The sequence below is a fragment of the Lygodium microphyllum genome, chromosome 1, assembly GCF_053477565.2.
Source record: "Lygodium microphyllum isolate KBCC chromosome 1, Lygodium_microphyllum_v1.1.10, whole genome shotgun sequence".
Classification (NCBI taxonomy): Eukaryota; Viridiplantae; Streptophyta; class Polypodiopsida; order Schizaeales; family Lygodiaceae; genus Lygodium; species Lygodium microphyllum.
This window is the reverse complement of record NC_141135.1, coordinates 88,407,323-88,424,756: the sequence shown is the minus strand read 5'-3', so window position 1 is coordinate 88,424,756 and position 17,434 is coordinate 88,407,323. Positions and strand designations below refer to the sequence as shown.

Genomic DNA, 17,434 nt, shown 5'->3' with positions numbered 1-17,434 from the left:
GATCTTCTCATAAGGCATACATAGACTAATGAGTTGTGCTTGTTGTTAAATGTATAGGTCAACCTACAAGAAGAGTCATGCTTGCGTATTGCATCATTCTTAGTAGATGGGGTGGTCGTGGACCGAGGTGTTGTTATCCCAACTACTTCTGTGGATTCGATGTATCTTACTCTGAAAGAGTTAGACCTGATGCTCCCTGTAGAAGTTCCGAAAGATAATATGGAGCTTCAGGAAAATTTTGTCACTTCAGAGTTTACAGGGATAAGGTTACATGCTGAAGACTTAATATTTGTTCAATCTCCCTCCCTGACATTCAAAATTCTTGACTTAGAAAAAGATCCAGCATGTTTTATGTTGTGGCAAGGGCAGCCTATCGATGCAAGCCAAAGAAGGTGGGTAATGCGAGCAATGAATTTGAGCGTTGCTCTTGAAAAAGGTAGCCATAACGATGTTTCACAAACTCAAACTGAATCAAACGGGCCTTCTGGGTTTTGGAGATGCATTGGAATAGCAGAGTTACGCTTTGAAGCTGCAATGGTAACAGGAGATGGTGATCCTTTGGTCACTGTGCCACCTCCTCGTGGAATTGTTCGCTTTGGTTTTCACTGCATGAAGCTAACATCAGATACCTCTGTGGAGCAACTGTTTTTTGTACTGCGGATGTATGAACATTTGGGAATGGTATATGAATCGCTTCTGAAAGTAACAAAAGCAGCAAAGAGGAAGAAATCACAGAAGGTTTTGCAAGCATCATCTATGAAAAAATTAGGATCCTTTGGAAGTATTTTGGAGCTTGCTCCAAGTGATTCTGCAGTTAACCTAGGTCTAGGTCTGCTTGAACTGCGGTTCTTAGAGTCCTTATCAGGAAAACAGGATTCGCAGCGCCCACCTTTGGTCCAAATTTCTGGGAATAAGATCAACTTGAAAGTGAGTCACCGAACTCTGGGTGGTGCTATTGCTGTATCATCAAGACTTCACTGGCAAGATGCTCTGGTGGAGTGTGTCGAGACGGATCAAGTTTATGTAAGTTCTAGTCTCTGTGCCACAGATAATGATGCAACCTGGTCATCTGATTTTGAAAACATCCCTGAGTGGCAAACACAGTCAAAGCAAGTTTTTCCTATGAGACCAGTCTTTTGGACCTGCAATAAGAATCCTGAAAGACGTACTACTGTAGATCACCCATGCACATCACCTAATGAGATCTACTTTCTTGACATTAATGTTGTGAATGTGATACCATACCGACCTGAAGATGCAGAATGTCACAGCCTTAGTGTTGTTGCCAAGATATGTGGTATACGCTTAGGTGGTGGCATAGCGTTCAGTGAAGTACTACTGCATCGCTTTGGCATATTGGGGCCTGATGGTGGACCTGGACAAGGATTAAAAAGAGTTTTAAAGGATCTCTCAAGCGGGCCCTTTGCAAGACTTTTGAAGCCAGCGGCACAAATGGTTAGCGATGTGGCACCAGGTATACATTTACAATAATTTAAAGGTACGTTACTGCAGAGTATAGTCAAATGATTTCGGCTCAGTTTTTATAATTCTTAGCAGATGAGAAGTGGCAACTTGGCAGTCCAGATGAAATTGAGATTAACATACAGTTACGAGATTGGATATTTGCACTCCAAGGTCTTGATAGTGAATCAGACTCTAGGGAGATCCAAAGAGAGAGATGTTGGCACTCCTCCTTTCGGTGTTTGTGTGTTACTGCTCATGGTGTTCCAACTGGCATGAAGGACATTAGCAACACTGTTCAAAGAATTTCTGTAAGTCATTGCTTTGCAGACCTTGCCGGTCTGGTTTCAGTGAATTAATGTAGAGAGAGCCACTTGCACTCTTGCCTGATTTTTCATTGTATGTGTTTAAAATGTTAGGAACTGGAATCATCAACTTGTGTAAATTCTGCAGTTAGTCTTGTTCTTACTCATTTAGAATGTAGAGATTGCCCACTCTTGTTATCCTTCAGACTTATGCTTATTTATCAATATTTGTGTAGGTGGCTATTGAGGGACTCGAAATCATCAAGCCTGAGTCTCCTGCCAGCATACTGGCAGAGTCCTTCAAGGCAATAACTTGGAGTAATGGTAGTGGAGACAGAAGAGAGCTTTCGGAAATGATGATCTTAGAAGATCGTAAACCTGGTCATGATGGTTTAAATATCGAGGTTGTATTTTGTCTGCGAGAAAGTGAAGCAGATACAGACATGCACATGGGCCAATGGGCCATCGATAGCATGAGAGCTGGAATGAAGAAGCCGGTAAGTTGATAGCCTGCATGCCGCTTGTCATGAACAGGTGGAGCAGCTAAGATGTAATCTTGCTTCTAAATTGTGATGCTGGAATTTCAAGGCTCAAGTTTTCTTAGTAGTTAGTAGTTGTCTTCACTGCCCACAGGTTGAAGTTGAGGCTACAAAGGCGGAAGTGGAGTACCTGATAGAGACTGTCAAGGTAGAGCTAGAAGCAGCTAGTAGGGTAGCAGCTGGTTTGATGCAGCTGCTTCAACTACAGGGTTCAATTGGGCATGCTGCAATTGAGCAGCTTAGTAGCCTTGGTAAGATAAAGAAGTTTAAGGAAGCTGACATCAAATATATGAGAAAATAGCATAAATGGCCAGTCATTTCCCACATGGTCCTCCACCTGTTAGAGCATATATATGGATTAAACTTGAAGTTTCTGTCTTCTCAATGTTGTTCTGTTACTTCTGATGTCAGGAAGTGGGAGCTTGGAAAGGCTAATCACTGGCGAGAAGCCAGGACGGCGAAGTAGCATTGGTAGTGTTGCTCCTATGCGACCTCGCAGTGGAAACTGGCCTGAGAAGTCTAACCTGGACTCGGATGTGTTGAAGCTGGAGCAAGCTGTGCTCAACTCGAAGGATCTTTGTGCTGGATTAAGTAAACGATTCTCAGAAGCCGGAAACTGCGAGGAGGATGCAACGCCACGCGAGTTGACATCATTACAACAGCAGCTTGAGGCAATGCAAGCTTTACTGGATAATATGCGAAAATCAATCTAGTATGTCAACGTGATGTCGTGTAAAACCTTGCAGCCAAAAGAAAGTCCATATAATTCTTTACGCATTGAGCATTTCTACTCTTTAGGCCCAGATTGTCCACATAATTACAAATTTTGCCAAAAGAAAGTCTGGTTTGCAAGGTAAAGTTTATCGAAACATTCAGCATCAATTTAATACGAGTTCAATTGAATCGATTAGTCGTAGGGCAAAGGGGCCAATTTAGATGACACTCTATTAGCCCCTTTTACCCTATCCAATCAGCTTGCAAGTGGATCATGTAAAAAAACTTGAAAAGTTTGCAAAGGGAAAGTCATGCCATCCAAATTGAAAGTAACATTGGATCACTTAAGATGACGAGATGTACAGAATATTGAGTTTCCAACACTCTCAAACAAAACTTAATGAGCCCGGTCGAAATTATCCCATGAAGTATAAAAGTGATTAAAAAGAACATGATGGCTACTAGGATATTATATAGTCACACAACGTTGGCCAACTTATACTTTCACGGAGTTCTCCTTATGCTTGGCTTTTTCTAATAATGTGAAAACATCTTCATGATTTAGAAAGTAAGTAAAGCTACAAGAAACATGCCTAAAGTAGTAAAAGGCTTCCATTCAATTGGAATGGGTGGGTTGAGAGTAGAGTAGTTTATTATCGTCCACGAAAGGCTAAATTATGATCCATGGGACCTTTCTAGATATATAGTGATTCTTCTTTTCCATGGTAGGAAAGGGTAGCTACGGTGAAAGAATTATCTATGCAGCATGGTTCTCTCGAAAGCGTAACATGTGGGTGATGAGAGTCTCTAACTTCGATATGGGAGTAGTGGTTAGAAACTGGTGAAGCGGCCCTTGTAAAGGGATATCAAAGTCAACTTGTATGTGTGCATATGTTGGGCATGTCATAATCATGTCCTCTGATTCTACACTCTATAGTCCACACAACTTGCATAACCTCGTCTCTCTTGCCTGTTCACTCTATGCACCTGTCTTGATCAATAAAGTGTGTGATCGAGTTTGAAATCGTGCAATACTCTGTCTAAATACCACTAAGAGCGGGTTGGCTATGTATGGTTGTATGTGTGCCTCTGTCTGCATGTAGGATTCCCAACATGAAGGATAGATATGCATACTGTAATAAGCAAGTTTGCCATTTGTTTCCTTGCTTTGATGTTTTGCTTGATACGCTCGTAAGAGGTCTGATTGAAATGTGTCCATGCATATATCTTCGGATGCCATATTTGGATCTATTCACTTTTCACCCTTTAAACCATTTTTGCATATCCAGCATCCATCTTGTTGAAATCACTTTACTTTTTCACGTTTTCTGTAGGCATGTGCTAGCATTTCATGCCCGTTTGGGGAGCGAACTGTCATCCCTTTGACGCAATTGAGTGGCATATATTAGTACTCGAATTATAGCATGTATTTCAATTGGTTGACGACCAATTTTCAAAAGCATAAATACATATGGTGTGGTGCTTTTGATGCCCAAATGTTTATGAATAAAAGGATTTTGCAGTTTCTCAATGTCGTTCCATGTAGATAAAAAGATGCTATTTCCACACTTTCACTCCATATAATACCGTCTGTAGAATATATGCATAAAAAATCATACAACGTATTTTTCAGCATTTAGTATTTGTATGGTTGTCGTTTTTAAAGTGATAATACTTGCTTTTTTCTATCGCTAATTACCGCTTCACACATGTATGTAATCTGTGGTCTGCAAATATCTCAATCCCTAAGTATTTGAAAGTAGATACTACCTCTATAGATTGTTCCACATAATGTACTTTTGGTGGGGTCTTTGATTGCTTGGTGCACACAACCATTAGCTTTGTTTTTGATACATTCATCGTCAAACCACTATCTTGATAAAACTGTTTAAAAATCCCCATAAACTGTTGCATATGTTCCCGTTTATATGTAAAGAGGACCACACTATTTGCATAAAGTAGGAGCAAGATGGTAAACATACCAATATGTGGGCTTTTGGCTTTCTCTTTATTCATAGCCGTGAGAAGTATTTCCTCTAGCTTATCAAATAATGTAGGGGAGAGCGGGCAACCTTATTTGACTCTCATATTACTCTCAAATACTTGTGACAGCCTGTTGCGACCTCTTAAGGCGACCCAACACTCTTTGATATATCTTGTAAATTCCTATGCATAGATCATTTGGGACCCCTAATTCTTGTATTCGTTGCCATAAGCCAATCCTTGGTACGGTGTCAAAAGCCTTCTTAAAATCCACAAAACAACAATACAAGGTTACTTCCTCAAGCCGATAGCCATCTTGTTGAGAGCTGCCTCCAATGTTTCTAAAGTGAACAGAGTACTAAATGGATGCGTATGTATATCACATTTGATAGGCTGTACCCCTTTATGCATGTAAAGTTTTGTAACATACGATAGTATGTCATCATCTGTAAAATCCCCCATAACATTTGATTGTTTGGTTTGCAATTTTCTCCATGCTTGCCTTGGACATTTCTCAAACTCCCTGGCATCTTCATTTTCTTTGGCCATTACATATTGTCATCACTTTTTACGCGTGAGAGCATTATATCGTTTTTTCGTCTCACTTTGTTCTTGTCCCTTAGGGAGGATTTTCATCTTTCTAAGTGCAGCCTTATATTCATCATCAAACCATTTCTTGCATGGCAATCCTTTGACATTTTTGTGAGCGCTCTTTGGTTTCCCAAAAACCTTTATAGCCATATTTAGCATTGCATCTCTCAGATCAGCGTGGTGACCTATTAGCTTTGTCCTTTAGGCTATTAATGCCCAATTATTTGTCATGATTTAGGCAAGAGAACTTGATCCCACGATATTACATGCAACTTTATCTCATCTTAGATGCACTAGAGGATCTTTTTAAACAATCTCCCTACCTTAGCACATGCACACTTACTAAAAGAGAGGCCTAAGACTACTATGGTCTTAATTGGAGTATAAGTAGACTTGATAGTTATCAATTTCCTTGTGAAGCTAAGAGGAATATTTCCATACCTTTATAGCATGTGAATTAATGTTCTTTTTTATGTTGGAACCATTCACATTTCTATTTCATGATTAATCTCAAGCCTAAGGGATATCCAAGATATTTGAGTTTCATATCTAATATAATCAACCTTTGCATCCATGACTTAGTTACAACTTAGTTTTCTTATTATTGATGGTTGGCTGATCTTGAGAGCAAGGCAAACTAGTCACACAGTTGTAGCATGAATTTATTGAATTGTTCTTTTGCTTGCATCAAGTTTAACTTAAGTGTGGGACAATAATAGGCTTGATCCAACTCCCAGTTTCACTAGCATGAGCACAATGCACTACACGGTAAGGTAGACACCCCTCCCTTACAGTGCACTTTTCTTCTTTTTTTGCAGATACATTTGAATGCTCCCAACCAACGATATCAGAGGCCCTGCCATCCACTTCACTCAGCCTTAACCATCACAATGAATAACCAAGCTTCTCTCGTATGACCAATCCCCACAAGGCCCCATCATCAACTCACACAACCACCCTTCAAATCTCCGAGCCCTCATCAACAAAGACCCGTAAGTGCCATGGGACTGGCACTCGACTAGGAGGGGGTAATGTTAACCTTGATACGAGATAGAAAAAGAAAATTCAAAATATGAAATAATGCAAAAAAAGGCATCCCAACAAACAAATAAGAGAGGAAAGGCCAAAAGCGCAAAAGATCAAGTCTAAGGTAAATGCGCATTTTAAAATGAAAAGGCGTCACGAAAATTTTGTAAAAGAGCGTCAGGCTCCGTCTTGTGCAAATTGTAAAATCTAGATGAGCATAGGGTAAGGGATAAGACAACTAGAAATGAATAGGGAAAGAGGACCTTGGCAAGATGCCCGATCATGTAAAAAGGTGGTGGATAGGTACCCAAGGGATTTAGGACTTGTATATAAACTCAAAAAGTGAATGAGAAGCTCATTCTTTGTATGTGGCTAAACTGGCTTCTTCTTCTTCTCTTCTCTTCTCTCCTTCTTGCTTGTATGCTTGTGTTGAGAGAGGGAGTGTGAGAGTGTGAGGGTGAGGGAATGGGGAGGAGAAGCTCTCCATCTTCTCCTCTCTCATTCTCTTCTCTTCTCTTCTCTTGTCTCATGCATGGCTATGGAGGATGGAGCTTAAGCGGCAAGGCTTGAGGTTGTTTGAGCTTGCATCTAGGATCGTGGAGCTATTGGAGTGCTTAAAGGAGGAGGCCACTCATTCGAGCATCAAGGTAAGCTCACTACACCCGTAGGATCAAAATGATGGGACCTAAAATGGGCCGGCATTGACTATGGTACTAGTCGGACCTCTTACATACGATAGACAACCCCACCACATGGCCTCGCGGGCCAGGAGCGTCTAAAACTCACTTTGCACTAAATGCTTATGACGATTTTGCGTTTGTATCTAATATGTAGTCCAACATTTACATTCCCTTCTCCTCAGAGGGAGATCCCATAAAGCGGCTCCACTGCGACTCTCCTACACCTCAGGGATTGGCCCCAAGATGCGCCACTAACACATATAACATTCGTACAAACTCCACTCTTTCATAATTCAGCATTCCAGGAGATTTTGATTTGCCTCATAAAACTTTCCCTAATGGAAGTACCCGTCTAAACTTACAGCTTGGGTTTCCTATCCTCTCAGCGTTGGTCAAAGTTCATCAAACAGGTGTAATGCATTCCAGGAGATAGCATGTGGCATGCTTGATGCAAGGTGTATGACGATTGTGCACAACCATTTTATGATTAAAAAACCAGCCATGTGAGGTGCGAAAAACAACCCTTTCATGAATTTTAACTAAGCGTTACGTGCTGCGCTGCTTTAGGGACTAGCACCAGAACTTCCGTGCTACTAGTCGCCTATATTTAATTATGGAACGATCTCTAAATGGTATGTACAAAAAGGAAAATCAGAATTTGTATCTTTTCAGCAATTAGATCGTCGCACAAACTTCATTGCCCCTTACCGTTTAGGCATTGCTGCGGTGCATAGGTGTAAATGGTTGTTTTGTGTCATTTTTGTATGTAAAAAAATAATAAAAACGTAATATAACACAAAGAACGAGGCCAAACGGAGGCTTAACCTCATGCTTTAACCTCTCCAAAAATTCACGCACATAAATCTTATTTTTTCATATTTTTTGAGCGCGAAAATTCTAATTTTTTTATTTTTGCTATTTTTTCTATTTATAATTCATGAAAAATAGGTAACAATAGCTCAAGGATTTTTCTTTCCTTCCTTTTCTATTGTTATAGGGGTTAGAACCCCTTTTTACACACATGTGTATATTCATATGTTGTCTTTCAGATCTTTAGGGTTTTGTCTCTTTCCATCATTATTTTAGTAGGCTTCTCTAACTGCCTCACAACTAACAAAAACTCCAAGAACGGCCCCCTAGCAGGTCAGCAAAACATGGTCACTAGAACTGCCTTCTAAAACAGGTCTTTCAATGCCTGACAATGCCTTGCAGAAGGCAATGACTACTCAGACCTCCCCCAGACATACCTAACCTAAACTTGGGACTTCATGTCTTGATTGCCGGTCCCCAACAAACAAAAGAAAGTAATCCTCACTCGCACATATATCATTAATTGCTTAATGAAAAAAACTAGAAAAGGGGACGAAACCACCTGGAATGGCCACAAGAAGCTTCTTCACAGCAAAGGCTCCCTCTAATGACTTCGTCAATCTGTATGGTGCAATCACTAAAATAACAAAGCATTAAACGTACCTGCACCAAACAGAGATAGGGCCCTCTTCGCATAAAGAAATAGCACATTTCAATGCAAACTAACTGGCCCTCTTGGCCTAAAGAGATAGATTATTAAAACTTGAAAACAACTAGCCCTTTTGGCCTAAAGAAATCCGACATTAACTACTTAAAGCTACTGGCCCTCTTGGCCTAATGAAACAAACAAATAGCTCATAGAGATCCCTCCTTGGAAGACGGCAGATAAACTCAAATTCGCTCCAAGGGGAAAAATAGGGCTCGCAACCCTAAGCTAAATGCCTCAAATTATGGCCCATACCTCCTGCATATATAACAAGAGGCGTACACATAACATGTCGTCGGATCAACCTATGGGTTCAAGATAATAGCGGTAGATGGGTCTTGGCTACTCTTTGCATCACCCATATCAACCATCCTGCCTACCATATAACACGTGCTCTGATAACATTCCCCACAAGCGACCAGGTCCTGTCTCATTATCAATAGCAATATCCAAACTAGGACCACGGTTGAAAAAGAGGTCCTCTTCATAAGCAAAATTAGCTAAGGAATCCGCAAATTGATTCGAATAACGTGGAATCAGCTAAAGAGATATGCTCTCAAATTCATCAAGCAGGGTTATAGCAGTTCGATGATACATACGAAGGAGAGGATTCCAGATTGTATATGTCCCATTGAGTTGATTTAGGATCAGCTGGGAATCCCCTTTTATTAACAAGCGCCTGATGCCACCTTTCTTGGCAATATTCAGTCCCATAATCAAGGCTTTATACTCGGCCATGTTGTTAGTAAATCCTACCCCGAAACAAGCAGCTAATTTCATTGTAACTCTACGTCGGGGATCTCGAATAACTACTCCAACACTTCCTTTTCTATTAGGGCCCCGGGATGCTCCATCAAAGTATAATGTATACGTCCATAATGGGTTTACACAGCCAGCCATCAAGAACTCCTCTATTCGTAATTATGATAGTCAAAGTTCAACATATTTAGAGGATGAACCGACGGCTCCATCGCACCTTCTTCATTAAACTCAACAGGGATGCTTGTCAAGATTTTTCAAGAAAACTTTAATTTCCCACACAAAGGTACCGTCTTCGTGCTCAATCACTTTATATCCCTTGCTCCACCAGATAAGCCTCCCCTGATGATATCTTTGCTCGAGATATGGGTGCTCCAAATAAGGAACTAACCGCCCCATCAACCAATTTAAGCGCTCGTGCAGGTCTCCAATCAGCCCCAACATGGACCTGCAATGCATTTTTTCGCGTTAACATACTTAGAAATAATAAGTTTTAATCTTATTAAGATTAACCTTATTCTTAAATTCCACCCTTTGTAGATCAGATAATAGAACTGTGGACTTATTTTTACCTATCCGAACTATCTTGTAAGGGCCATCCCATCGAGGTTCCAGCTTTCCTAGAAATAGCTCCCTATGCTCATCATAATATAGAACTAACTGCTCCTTTTAAAAGTATATTTCTTCGCTTGCAGATCATGCAACCATTTCATCCGACATTTAGCTACCTCCTGGTGCAACAAACTCTATAATTTGAGCTCGTCCAAGTGGGCTATAATCGTAAACCGCTCAAATAGGGCATCTTCATTATAAGAATGATTGATTGCGAATCTAATAGTTGGCAACTCAATTTCTAAGGGCAATACACACTCCTCCCCGTAAACTAATTTGAATGGGGTGTGGCCAGTGGCTCGTTTAAATGTTGTATTATACACCCAAACCGCCACATATAATTTTGTATCCTAGTCCCACTTCTTTTCGGAGACTATCTTGGATAGAATACCCACAAGCTGCTTATTGGTACTTTTGACTTGTCCATTTGCTTGCGGATTATAGGGGGTCATCTTGTTATGCTTGATTTTCTAAGCTTTAGTTAGACTTTTAATCACTTTATTTAAAAAGTGAGTTCCACAGTTCGATACTATTTCCTTTGGCGGACCAAATCGATAGGTAATTTGCTCCAGTAGGAAATTGGCAGTCTCTTTTGCATTGCCCTGTCTCGTCGTCCGTGCTTCTAACCACTTTGTAAAGTAATCAGCTGCTACTATAATGTACCTCTTCTGAGTAGTAGACGATGGGGTGATAGGACCCACAAAGTCAATGCCCCACTTCTCAAATGAAAGGATAGCCGTGATAGGCGTAAGTGGGCATTTCCTATTTTCTCTGCTATCATGTATTTGACAGGTATCACATCTCTTAACGTACTCAAAGGAATCTTGGAAGATGGACGACCACCAATATCCAGCTCTTAAAGCCTTCTGTGCCATTAACCGCCCAATAAAGTGCCCTTCACAAGCGGAGTCATGGCACTCTTCCAAAATAAAGGGAACCTCATCAGGCATCACACATCAGCGATAAGTATCATCAACACCCTGGCGATATAATGTTTCTACAATCAAGGAAAATTTTAATGCTTGCTGTTTAACCTCCTTTTTCTCCGATTTGGATAAAGCAGCTCCAATCTCTCCCGTAGAAAGATAGTGTGTTATAGCAGCATACCAGGAGGGAATAGATGCCGTATCAATCTTGAACAAAGTTTCCATGTCACTTCCTTCAACCACGATCTCTTTTGGCTCTTCGAAATCCACAAGACACTCTACAATGCCTTGAAGCTTCGGCGGCTTGCTCTTAATCTCATAATCAAATTCCTGCAAAGTGATTAACCACTTTGCTAAACGGTTAGGCAGCTGTAACTTATTCAACAACAATCGAAGCCCTTCCGCCTTCGTATAAAAAACCACCCTCTCATAAAGAATGTAGTGCTTGAACTTTTTGGTCACAAATACCATTGCAAGGCACAACTTCTCCATATAGGTGTAGTTAATTTCCGATATGCCCAACTTTCGACTGGCAAAAGCTATCAGATGGTACTACTTTTCCTCCCAAATTTGAGCTAAACAGCAGCAGCTGATACTATACATGGTTGCTGCTGAAAATATATAGAACCTTTCGCCCCTTTTTGGTGTTTTTAAAACAGGTGCTTTGGCAAGCTCCTACTTCACATCATCAAAAGACACTTTGCAAGCATCACTCCATGTAAACTGACAGTTAAAGGACAATAGGTTTGTCAGCGGCAATGTTCTTTCTGCCAAGGCATTGATAAACCTCCAATAATACCCTACTGATGATAGAAAGCTATGCTCTTCCTTTGGAATACGTGGCAGACTCATGGTGATTATGACCTTGATCTTTTCAGGATCAACCGCAATCCCTACAGAATTGACCACATTGCCTAACAAGAGCCCATAAGGGACTCCGAAGATGCACTTCCATGGGTTAAGAGCTATGCAAAATTATCTGTAACGCTCAAAACACTTGCGCAAAATGATCAACTGTCTATCCCTTACGACGGCTGCCCCCAAATCGTCAATGAATACTTTCAGCTTCTCTGGGGAGATGTCACCAAAGGTCTTGTCGGCTGTTCTTTGCCACGAACCAGGTGCATTACACAACCCAAATGCCATCACATGGTATGCAAAGGCATCAAAGACTGTATTTAACGTCGTTTTTATATTGTCTTGCTCAGGGATCACCATTTGGTTATACCTTGCAAAGCAGTCCATAAATGAATATATTTCCCTATCCGCTAGTTGATCCAAAATTTGGTCAATAAACGGCAACGGGTAGTAATCTTTAATAGTCTGCTTATTTAACTCTTTGAAATCTACACAAGGACGGATTTGATTATCCTTATTCTTGCTGATCACAACTGGTGAGCACCATTTAGTATGCTAAATAGGGAAGATCAAACCCGCTTTCCACAACTTTTGTAGTTCCTCGTACAACCCGTCCCTTAATTCAAAAGGCATACGCCTTACTTTCTGACGTACAGGGCGGGTACCTTGCTTTACAAGAATAGTATGCACAGCTAGATTGGGAGGAATACCCTGAAGTTCGTCATAGCTCCAAGTAAAGATATTGCAGAACTCTCGAATTAAGGACACATAATCCTCTCTTTCTTCCAAACTGAGCATGGACCCTAATTTAATTGGCCACAAATCATTTAGAGTACCAAGATCTAGCTCAATAATGTTCGCGTCTCTTATTCGATCATGATGCTCTATCGGCTCATTCAAGGTTATCTGATAAATATCCTCTGTAGTAGACCCTTACTTAGATCCATCGCTTGATGACGTCTCACTACCAGATAGATCATCTACTGTTTCAAGTTTAGTGGAGGATAGGGGAGCTCTCTCACTCTGAGGAGACTCAGGGTAAGTATCCACTATTACATGATGGGCACCTTGACCTAGAATCACTCGACTAGCGGGTATATCGACTTGACAGTCTGTTCGTAGAATCCATGGCCTGCCTAGCAAGACTCGATAGCTAGGACGTCCTGCAAACCTTATCACCCTAAAGTCCAGATAGCATTCCACGCTTGCAACTATAACCTGGACCTTAGTAATGCAACCTTCTGGTTGTCTTAGACTATCATCAGCCATCCTAAGAAGTGTGGAGCCATTTTTTTGGATCTCTAGACCTAACCTCTCCATCAAGTCTAAACTTATGATATTGACAGAGGATCCAGTGTCCACGATAGCGTGCTCCACTAATATTCCATCCACATATGCTGGAACCCTAGGGCAATGCTTTTCAGCATGATCAAACCAATCTTCCCCCACTCTAGCTATGCCCAAAGGTTCTACTATATACCCTATATGCAAGATTTTCTTGAATTCCTTACGTACTCCTGGAGAAAGTTTAATCAATTGCAGGAGATTCACATCTAGTTTGACTTTGCAAAGGGAACTTGCTAGATCAAAGTTGTGATAATTAGCCAAAGTTCTCTTCTTGCGCCAAACCGTTCTCTCCTTTGGTCTTTCAATCAACTTTGGTGCCTCTTTTTTAGCCTTTACCTTCTTTCTTGGCAATCCTTTATCCTCCTCGGGATCGACTTTACTACAAACAGGTCTTAACGGTCCACCTTCCATATTTGGATTCAGGACTCGATTTACCCTAGCATCTTGCTTAGGGCTTCCCTCGACAGGTTTTACAATTCCTTTGTCACCCTCTTTAATCTTTTGACCTCTTGTTACGGCTCGTAGATTAGAAGTTTCAGCATCATTGACACGTACAACCTGAATAAGGCTGACTCCACTGCCATGAGGTAACTCCTCTACAATAGCCTTTCCTCTTTGCAGTATTTGCCTTGGTCCATTGTCTTGCTGGAGATTATTCCCTTGTGTGCGATGGTTAACTGGACCTGGTTGTTTACTTCCTTGTTGGAGAGAACTAATCTTACTCCAACGGGTAGCAGCTAAGTGGCCAAACTTCTCGTAAATATCACATTTGACATTCAGGCAATTCGTAGGAAAATGTTGGCCTCCACATCACTTACAGTTGAATCTTGAGGGGCCACCCTCTTCAGGGCGTCGACTCCCTACAAATTTTGTTACTTCTTAAGAAAATTGACATCCACAGCTATTTGTCAATAGTGTTCAGAGATCATATTAGTGTAGCGCTTAACTTCACCAAGGACATTAGAAGCACTCAACTCATAGCCACGATCATCAGTCTGTCGCCCCATGGGCCTAACCACTTGATTAGGAATCGGTCGCTGACCAATTGGGACAACATTAGGATTCATTATTTGGTTTCCACCACTATTTAGTGAGGCCGCCTGACTAGCCATAGGCATAGTCATGCTAGGAGGAGTTGGTAACATAGGCAAATTCCGCTTGCAAGCGTGACTCTACTCCTACTTGGGTAATGGCAGTGTTAATATCGGCCAAAGCAACACTAGTCAGCTGCACCTGGATATTCAAATCCAATCCATGTAGGAAATATTACAACTGTGTAGCCGCTGAAATAGGAATATAAGCATTAAGTTTGCAAAGAACTTTCTTTAGTTTATTGGCATATGCCTGGACATTCTCATTTGGCTCTTGGCGTGTTACATTGAGAATATGCAACCATAATTGTCCACCCTTCTCAGGGGCAAACTCTAGAAAGCTGTAAAGAATTGGGCATTGCTAGTTATGGTTCCGACTTCTTGACTGTGATACCATACTACTGCTCTTCCTTTTAACATCATGTTGAAGAATATCATTAGATGTCCTTCGTCTTGGATTCGATAGTTGAACATGAGCGTTTGAAACTCCTTAATGTGGAGTTCTCCATCTTCTTCTACTAACCCATGGAAAATGGGCAACGGTGCTCCTAATACTGATAAATCTAGTGTACCTGCTAGAATTGCGATAGGTTGTGCCATGGCTACAATCGGATTGACAACAGGAGTTTGTGTAGGCAACACTACACCCCCACTTGTTGTGGGTTGATTAATTGTAAATAGGGAAGTACCAAGGCTTCCACTTGCACTCGAAGAGCTACTTGTAACACCTAGGTTACTAGAACCACTACCACTTATGCGTAACGGGCTGCTCCTTTGAGGAGAATTGTATCTTACAATCTCCAACTGCCGTCTAGCCCTCTCAGCATGTTCTGCTTTTTGTATTTTGGCTTGACAGTCCTTGTCAGAGGACTTATACTAACTATTTGGTCCCTAAAAACCATAGATTCGAGAACCACCACTTGTTGGCGGCTCTCAAAAAATGCACCACTCATGGGACCTAAAATGGGCCGGCACTGGCTATGTTACTAGCCGGACCTCATGCATATGACAGACAACCCCACCACACGGCCTCGCGGGCTAGGAGCATCTAAAACTCACTTTGTACTAAATGCTTATGACGATTTTGTGTTTGTATCCAATATATAGTCCAACGTTCACCTTCCCTTCTCCTCAGAGGGAGATTCTATAACATATAGGCATAATGCCTTGTAATACACACATAGGGAAGCACCTCTCGACTGATTGCCGTGGCTCCACTGCGACTCTCCTACACCTCGAGGATTGGCCCCAAGATGCGTTGCTAACACATATAATATTCGCACAAACTCCACTCTTTCATAAATCAGCATTCCAGGAGATTTTGATTTGCCTCACAAAACTTTTCCCAACGGAAGCATCTGTCTAAACTTATAGCTTGGGTTTCATGTCCTCTCAACGTTGGTCAAAGTTTATCAAAAAAGTGCAATGCATTCCAAGAGATACCACATGGCATGCTTGATGCAAGGTGTATGACGATTGTGCACAACCATTTTATGATTAAAAAACCAGCCATGTGAGGTGCGAAAAACAACCCTTTCATGAATTTTAACTAAAAGTTAATTGCTGTGCTACTTTAGGGACTAGCACCAAAACTTCCGTGCTACTAGTTGCCTATATTTAATTATGGAAGGATCCCTAAATGCTATGCACAAAAAGGAAAGTAGGAATTTGTATCTTTTCAGCAACTAGATCGTTGCACAAACTTCATCCCCCCTTACCGTTTAGGTGTTGCTGCGGTTTTTTAAGTGTGAAAATCTCAATTTTCTTTATTTTTTATATTTTTTATATTTATTATTCATGAAAAATATGTATTTTTTTATTTATTTGCATTGGCTTATTATTTTGACTGAAACTTAATATTTTCTTTGAGTTTATCCCATTTTCACTCCTTTTTCCCAACTCAAAAGTCGAAAAAAATCACTAATTCTCATTAGAAATGACATTTTGTGGGTTTTAAAGAATTAATAACGGCTCTAAATCATCACGGGTTCTGCATTTCTGTAGTTACAACCCTCAAACATGATGCACACAAGGTTCAAATAAAAATTCATTGCATATGAACAACATTTGGACTATGAAACAACAAAAACAAGCAAATTTCTTCATAAAATTGGAGCATACCGCGTGTCTTGCGTGTTGCGGGTTTTTTAATAATTATTATGGGTAGCCCACAGACCAACCACTAACCATTCTTCAGTGATGAACCTCTTTCCTCAGCCTCCTCTTCATCTTGAAGCAATCCGATCACAGCCGGCGGACAAGCATTCTTCAGGCCCTCTTCTTCTTGATTTCTTGCACATGAATTGCCTCCATGCATGAGAGAGAGGAAGGAGAGAGAAAGACTGGTTTTTTAATCTCCACAACCAGGTAGCCAATGGAGGAGCGGAGACCGGCGATTGGAAGTGTATATCAAGGGTAGAACATCCATGAGATCAGTTGGGGGGGGTTGCTTGTAGGTGCCATAGCCCCTCTCCTCCACAAATAGAAGAATGGCACCCTCTCTCCAACATGCGGCGAAAAAACGGCCTCCCCCCCATTCTCAAAAAAATTTTGGGGGGCTCCCTCAAGGAAGCCCCCAAAGGTCATAACCTTTGGACTTTCTAAAGGGTATTGCCACTTGAATTTTTTGGGCTTGGCCTCCCGGGCACTCCCTCTTCCTCGTCCAGTACCCGATTCAGGATCCGAAAAATCATGGAAGTCTGTCTTGAAGTCCTCCACTACCGGGCATCTCCCAGGGTCTTGTATGTCATGCCAAAAAATTATGAAAATTCCCCGACCGCCGTCCTGTGGCTCTTTTAAGCACTTTTCAGGCATTGTCTCTTAAAATCGTACTAATTGCCACCCGTCGCCTTTGACGAAGTCTATTTTTCCCCTGATATTCGTAATTTTTGGCTATTTTTAAGCACTTCTCAGCATAAAAAATCATCTGTCACATAATTGTGTTGGCTAGGTGAGAGATAGCTAGTAGAGCTTGCTTGAAATGCTTGAACAATAAGTTGTCCATCAATCTTGGCGGTCAAGCATGA

The 17,434-nt window shown here is 41.1% G+C and overlaps 1 protein-coding gene across 2 annotated transcripts in view; it reads left to right on the top strand.

Annotated features, from left to right (window-relative positions):
- The window catches only part of LOC148041375 (amino-terminal region of chorein), a 91,817-nt gene extending 88,336 nt beyond the window's left edge, over nucleotides 1-3,481 (top strand). The window contains exons 16-20 of one of the 2 annotated variants that reach the window (XM_087679120.1): nucleotides 58-1,474; nucleotides 1,555-1,772; nucleotides 2,003-2,263; nucleotides 2,400-2,556; nucleotides 2,717-3,481. In XM_087679120.1, the coding sequence (XP_087535246.1) occupies nucleotides 58-1,474; nucleotides 1,555-1,772; nucleotides 2,003-2,263; nucleotides 2,400-2,556; nucleotides 2,717-3,018 (2,355 nt within the window). In that variant the 3' untranslated portion in view covers nucleotides 3,019-3,481. The remainder of the gene's footprint in view (nucleotides 1-57; nucleotides 1,475-1,554; nucleotides 1,773-2,002; nucleotides 2,264-2,399; nucleotides 2,557-2,716) is intronic. The other variant, XM_087679127.1, reaches the window with a different exon arrangement.
- Nucleotides 3,482-17,434: the final 13,953 nt, after the last annotated feature.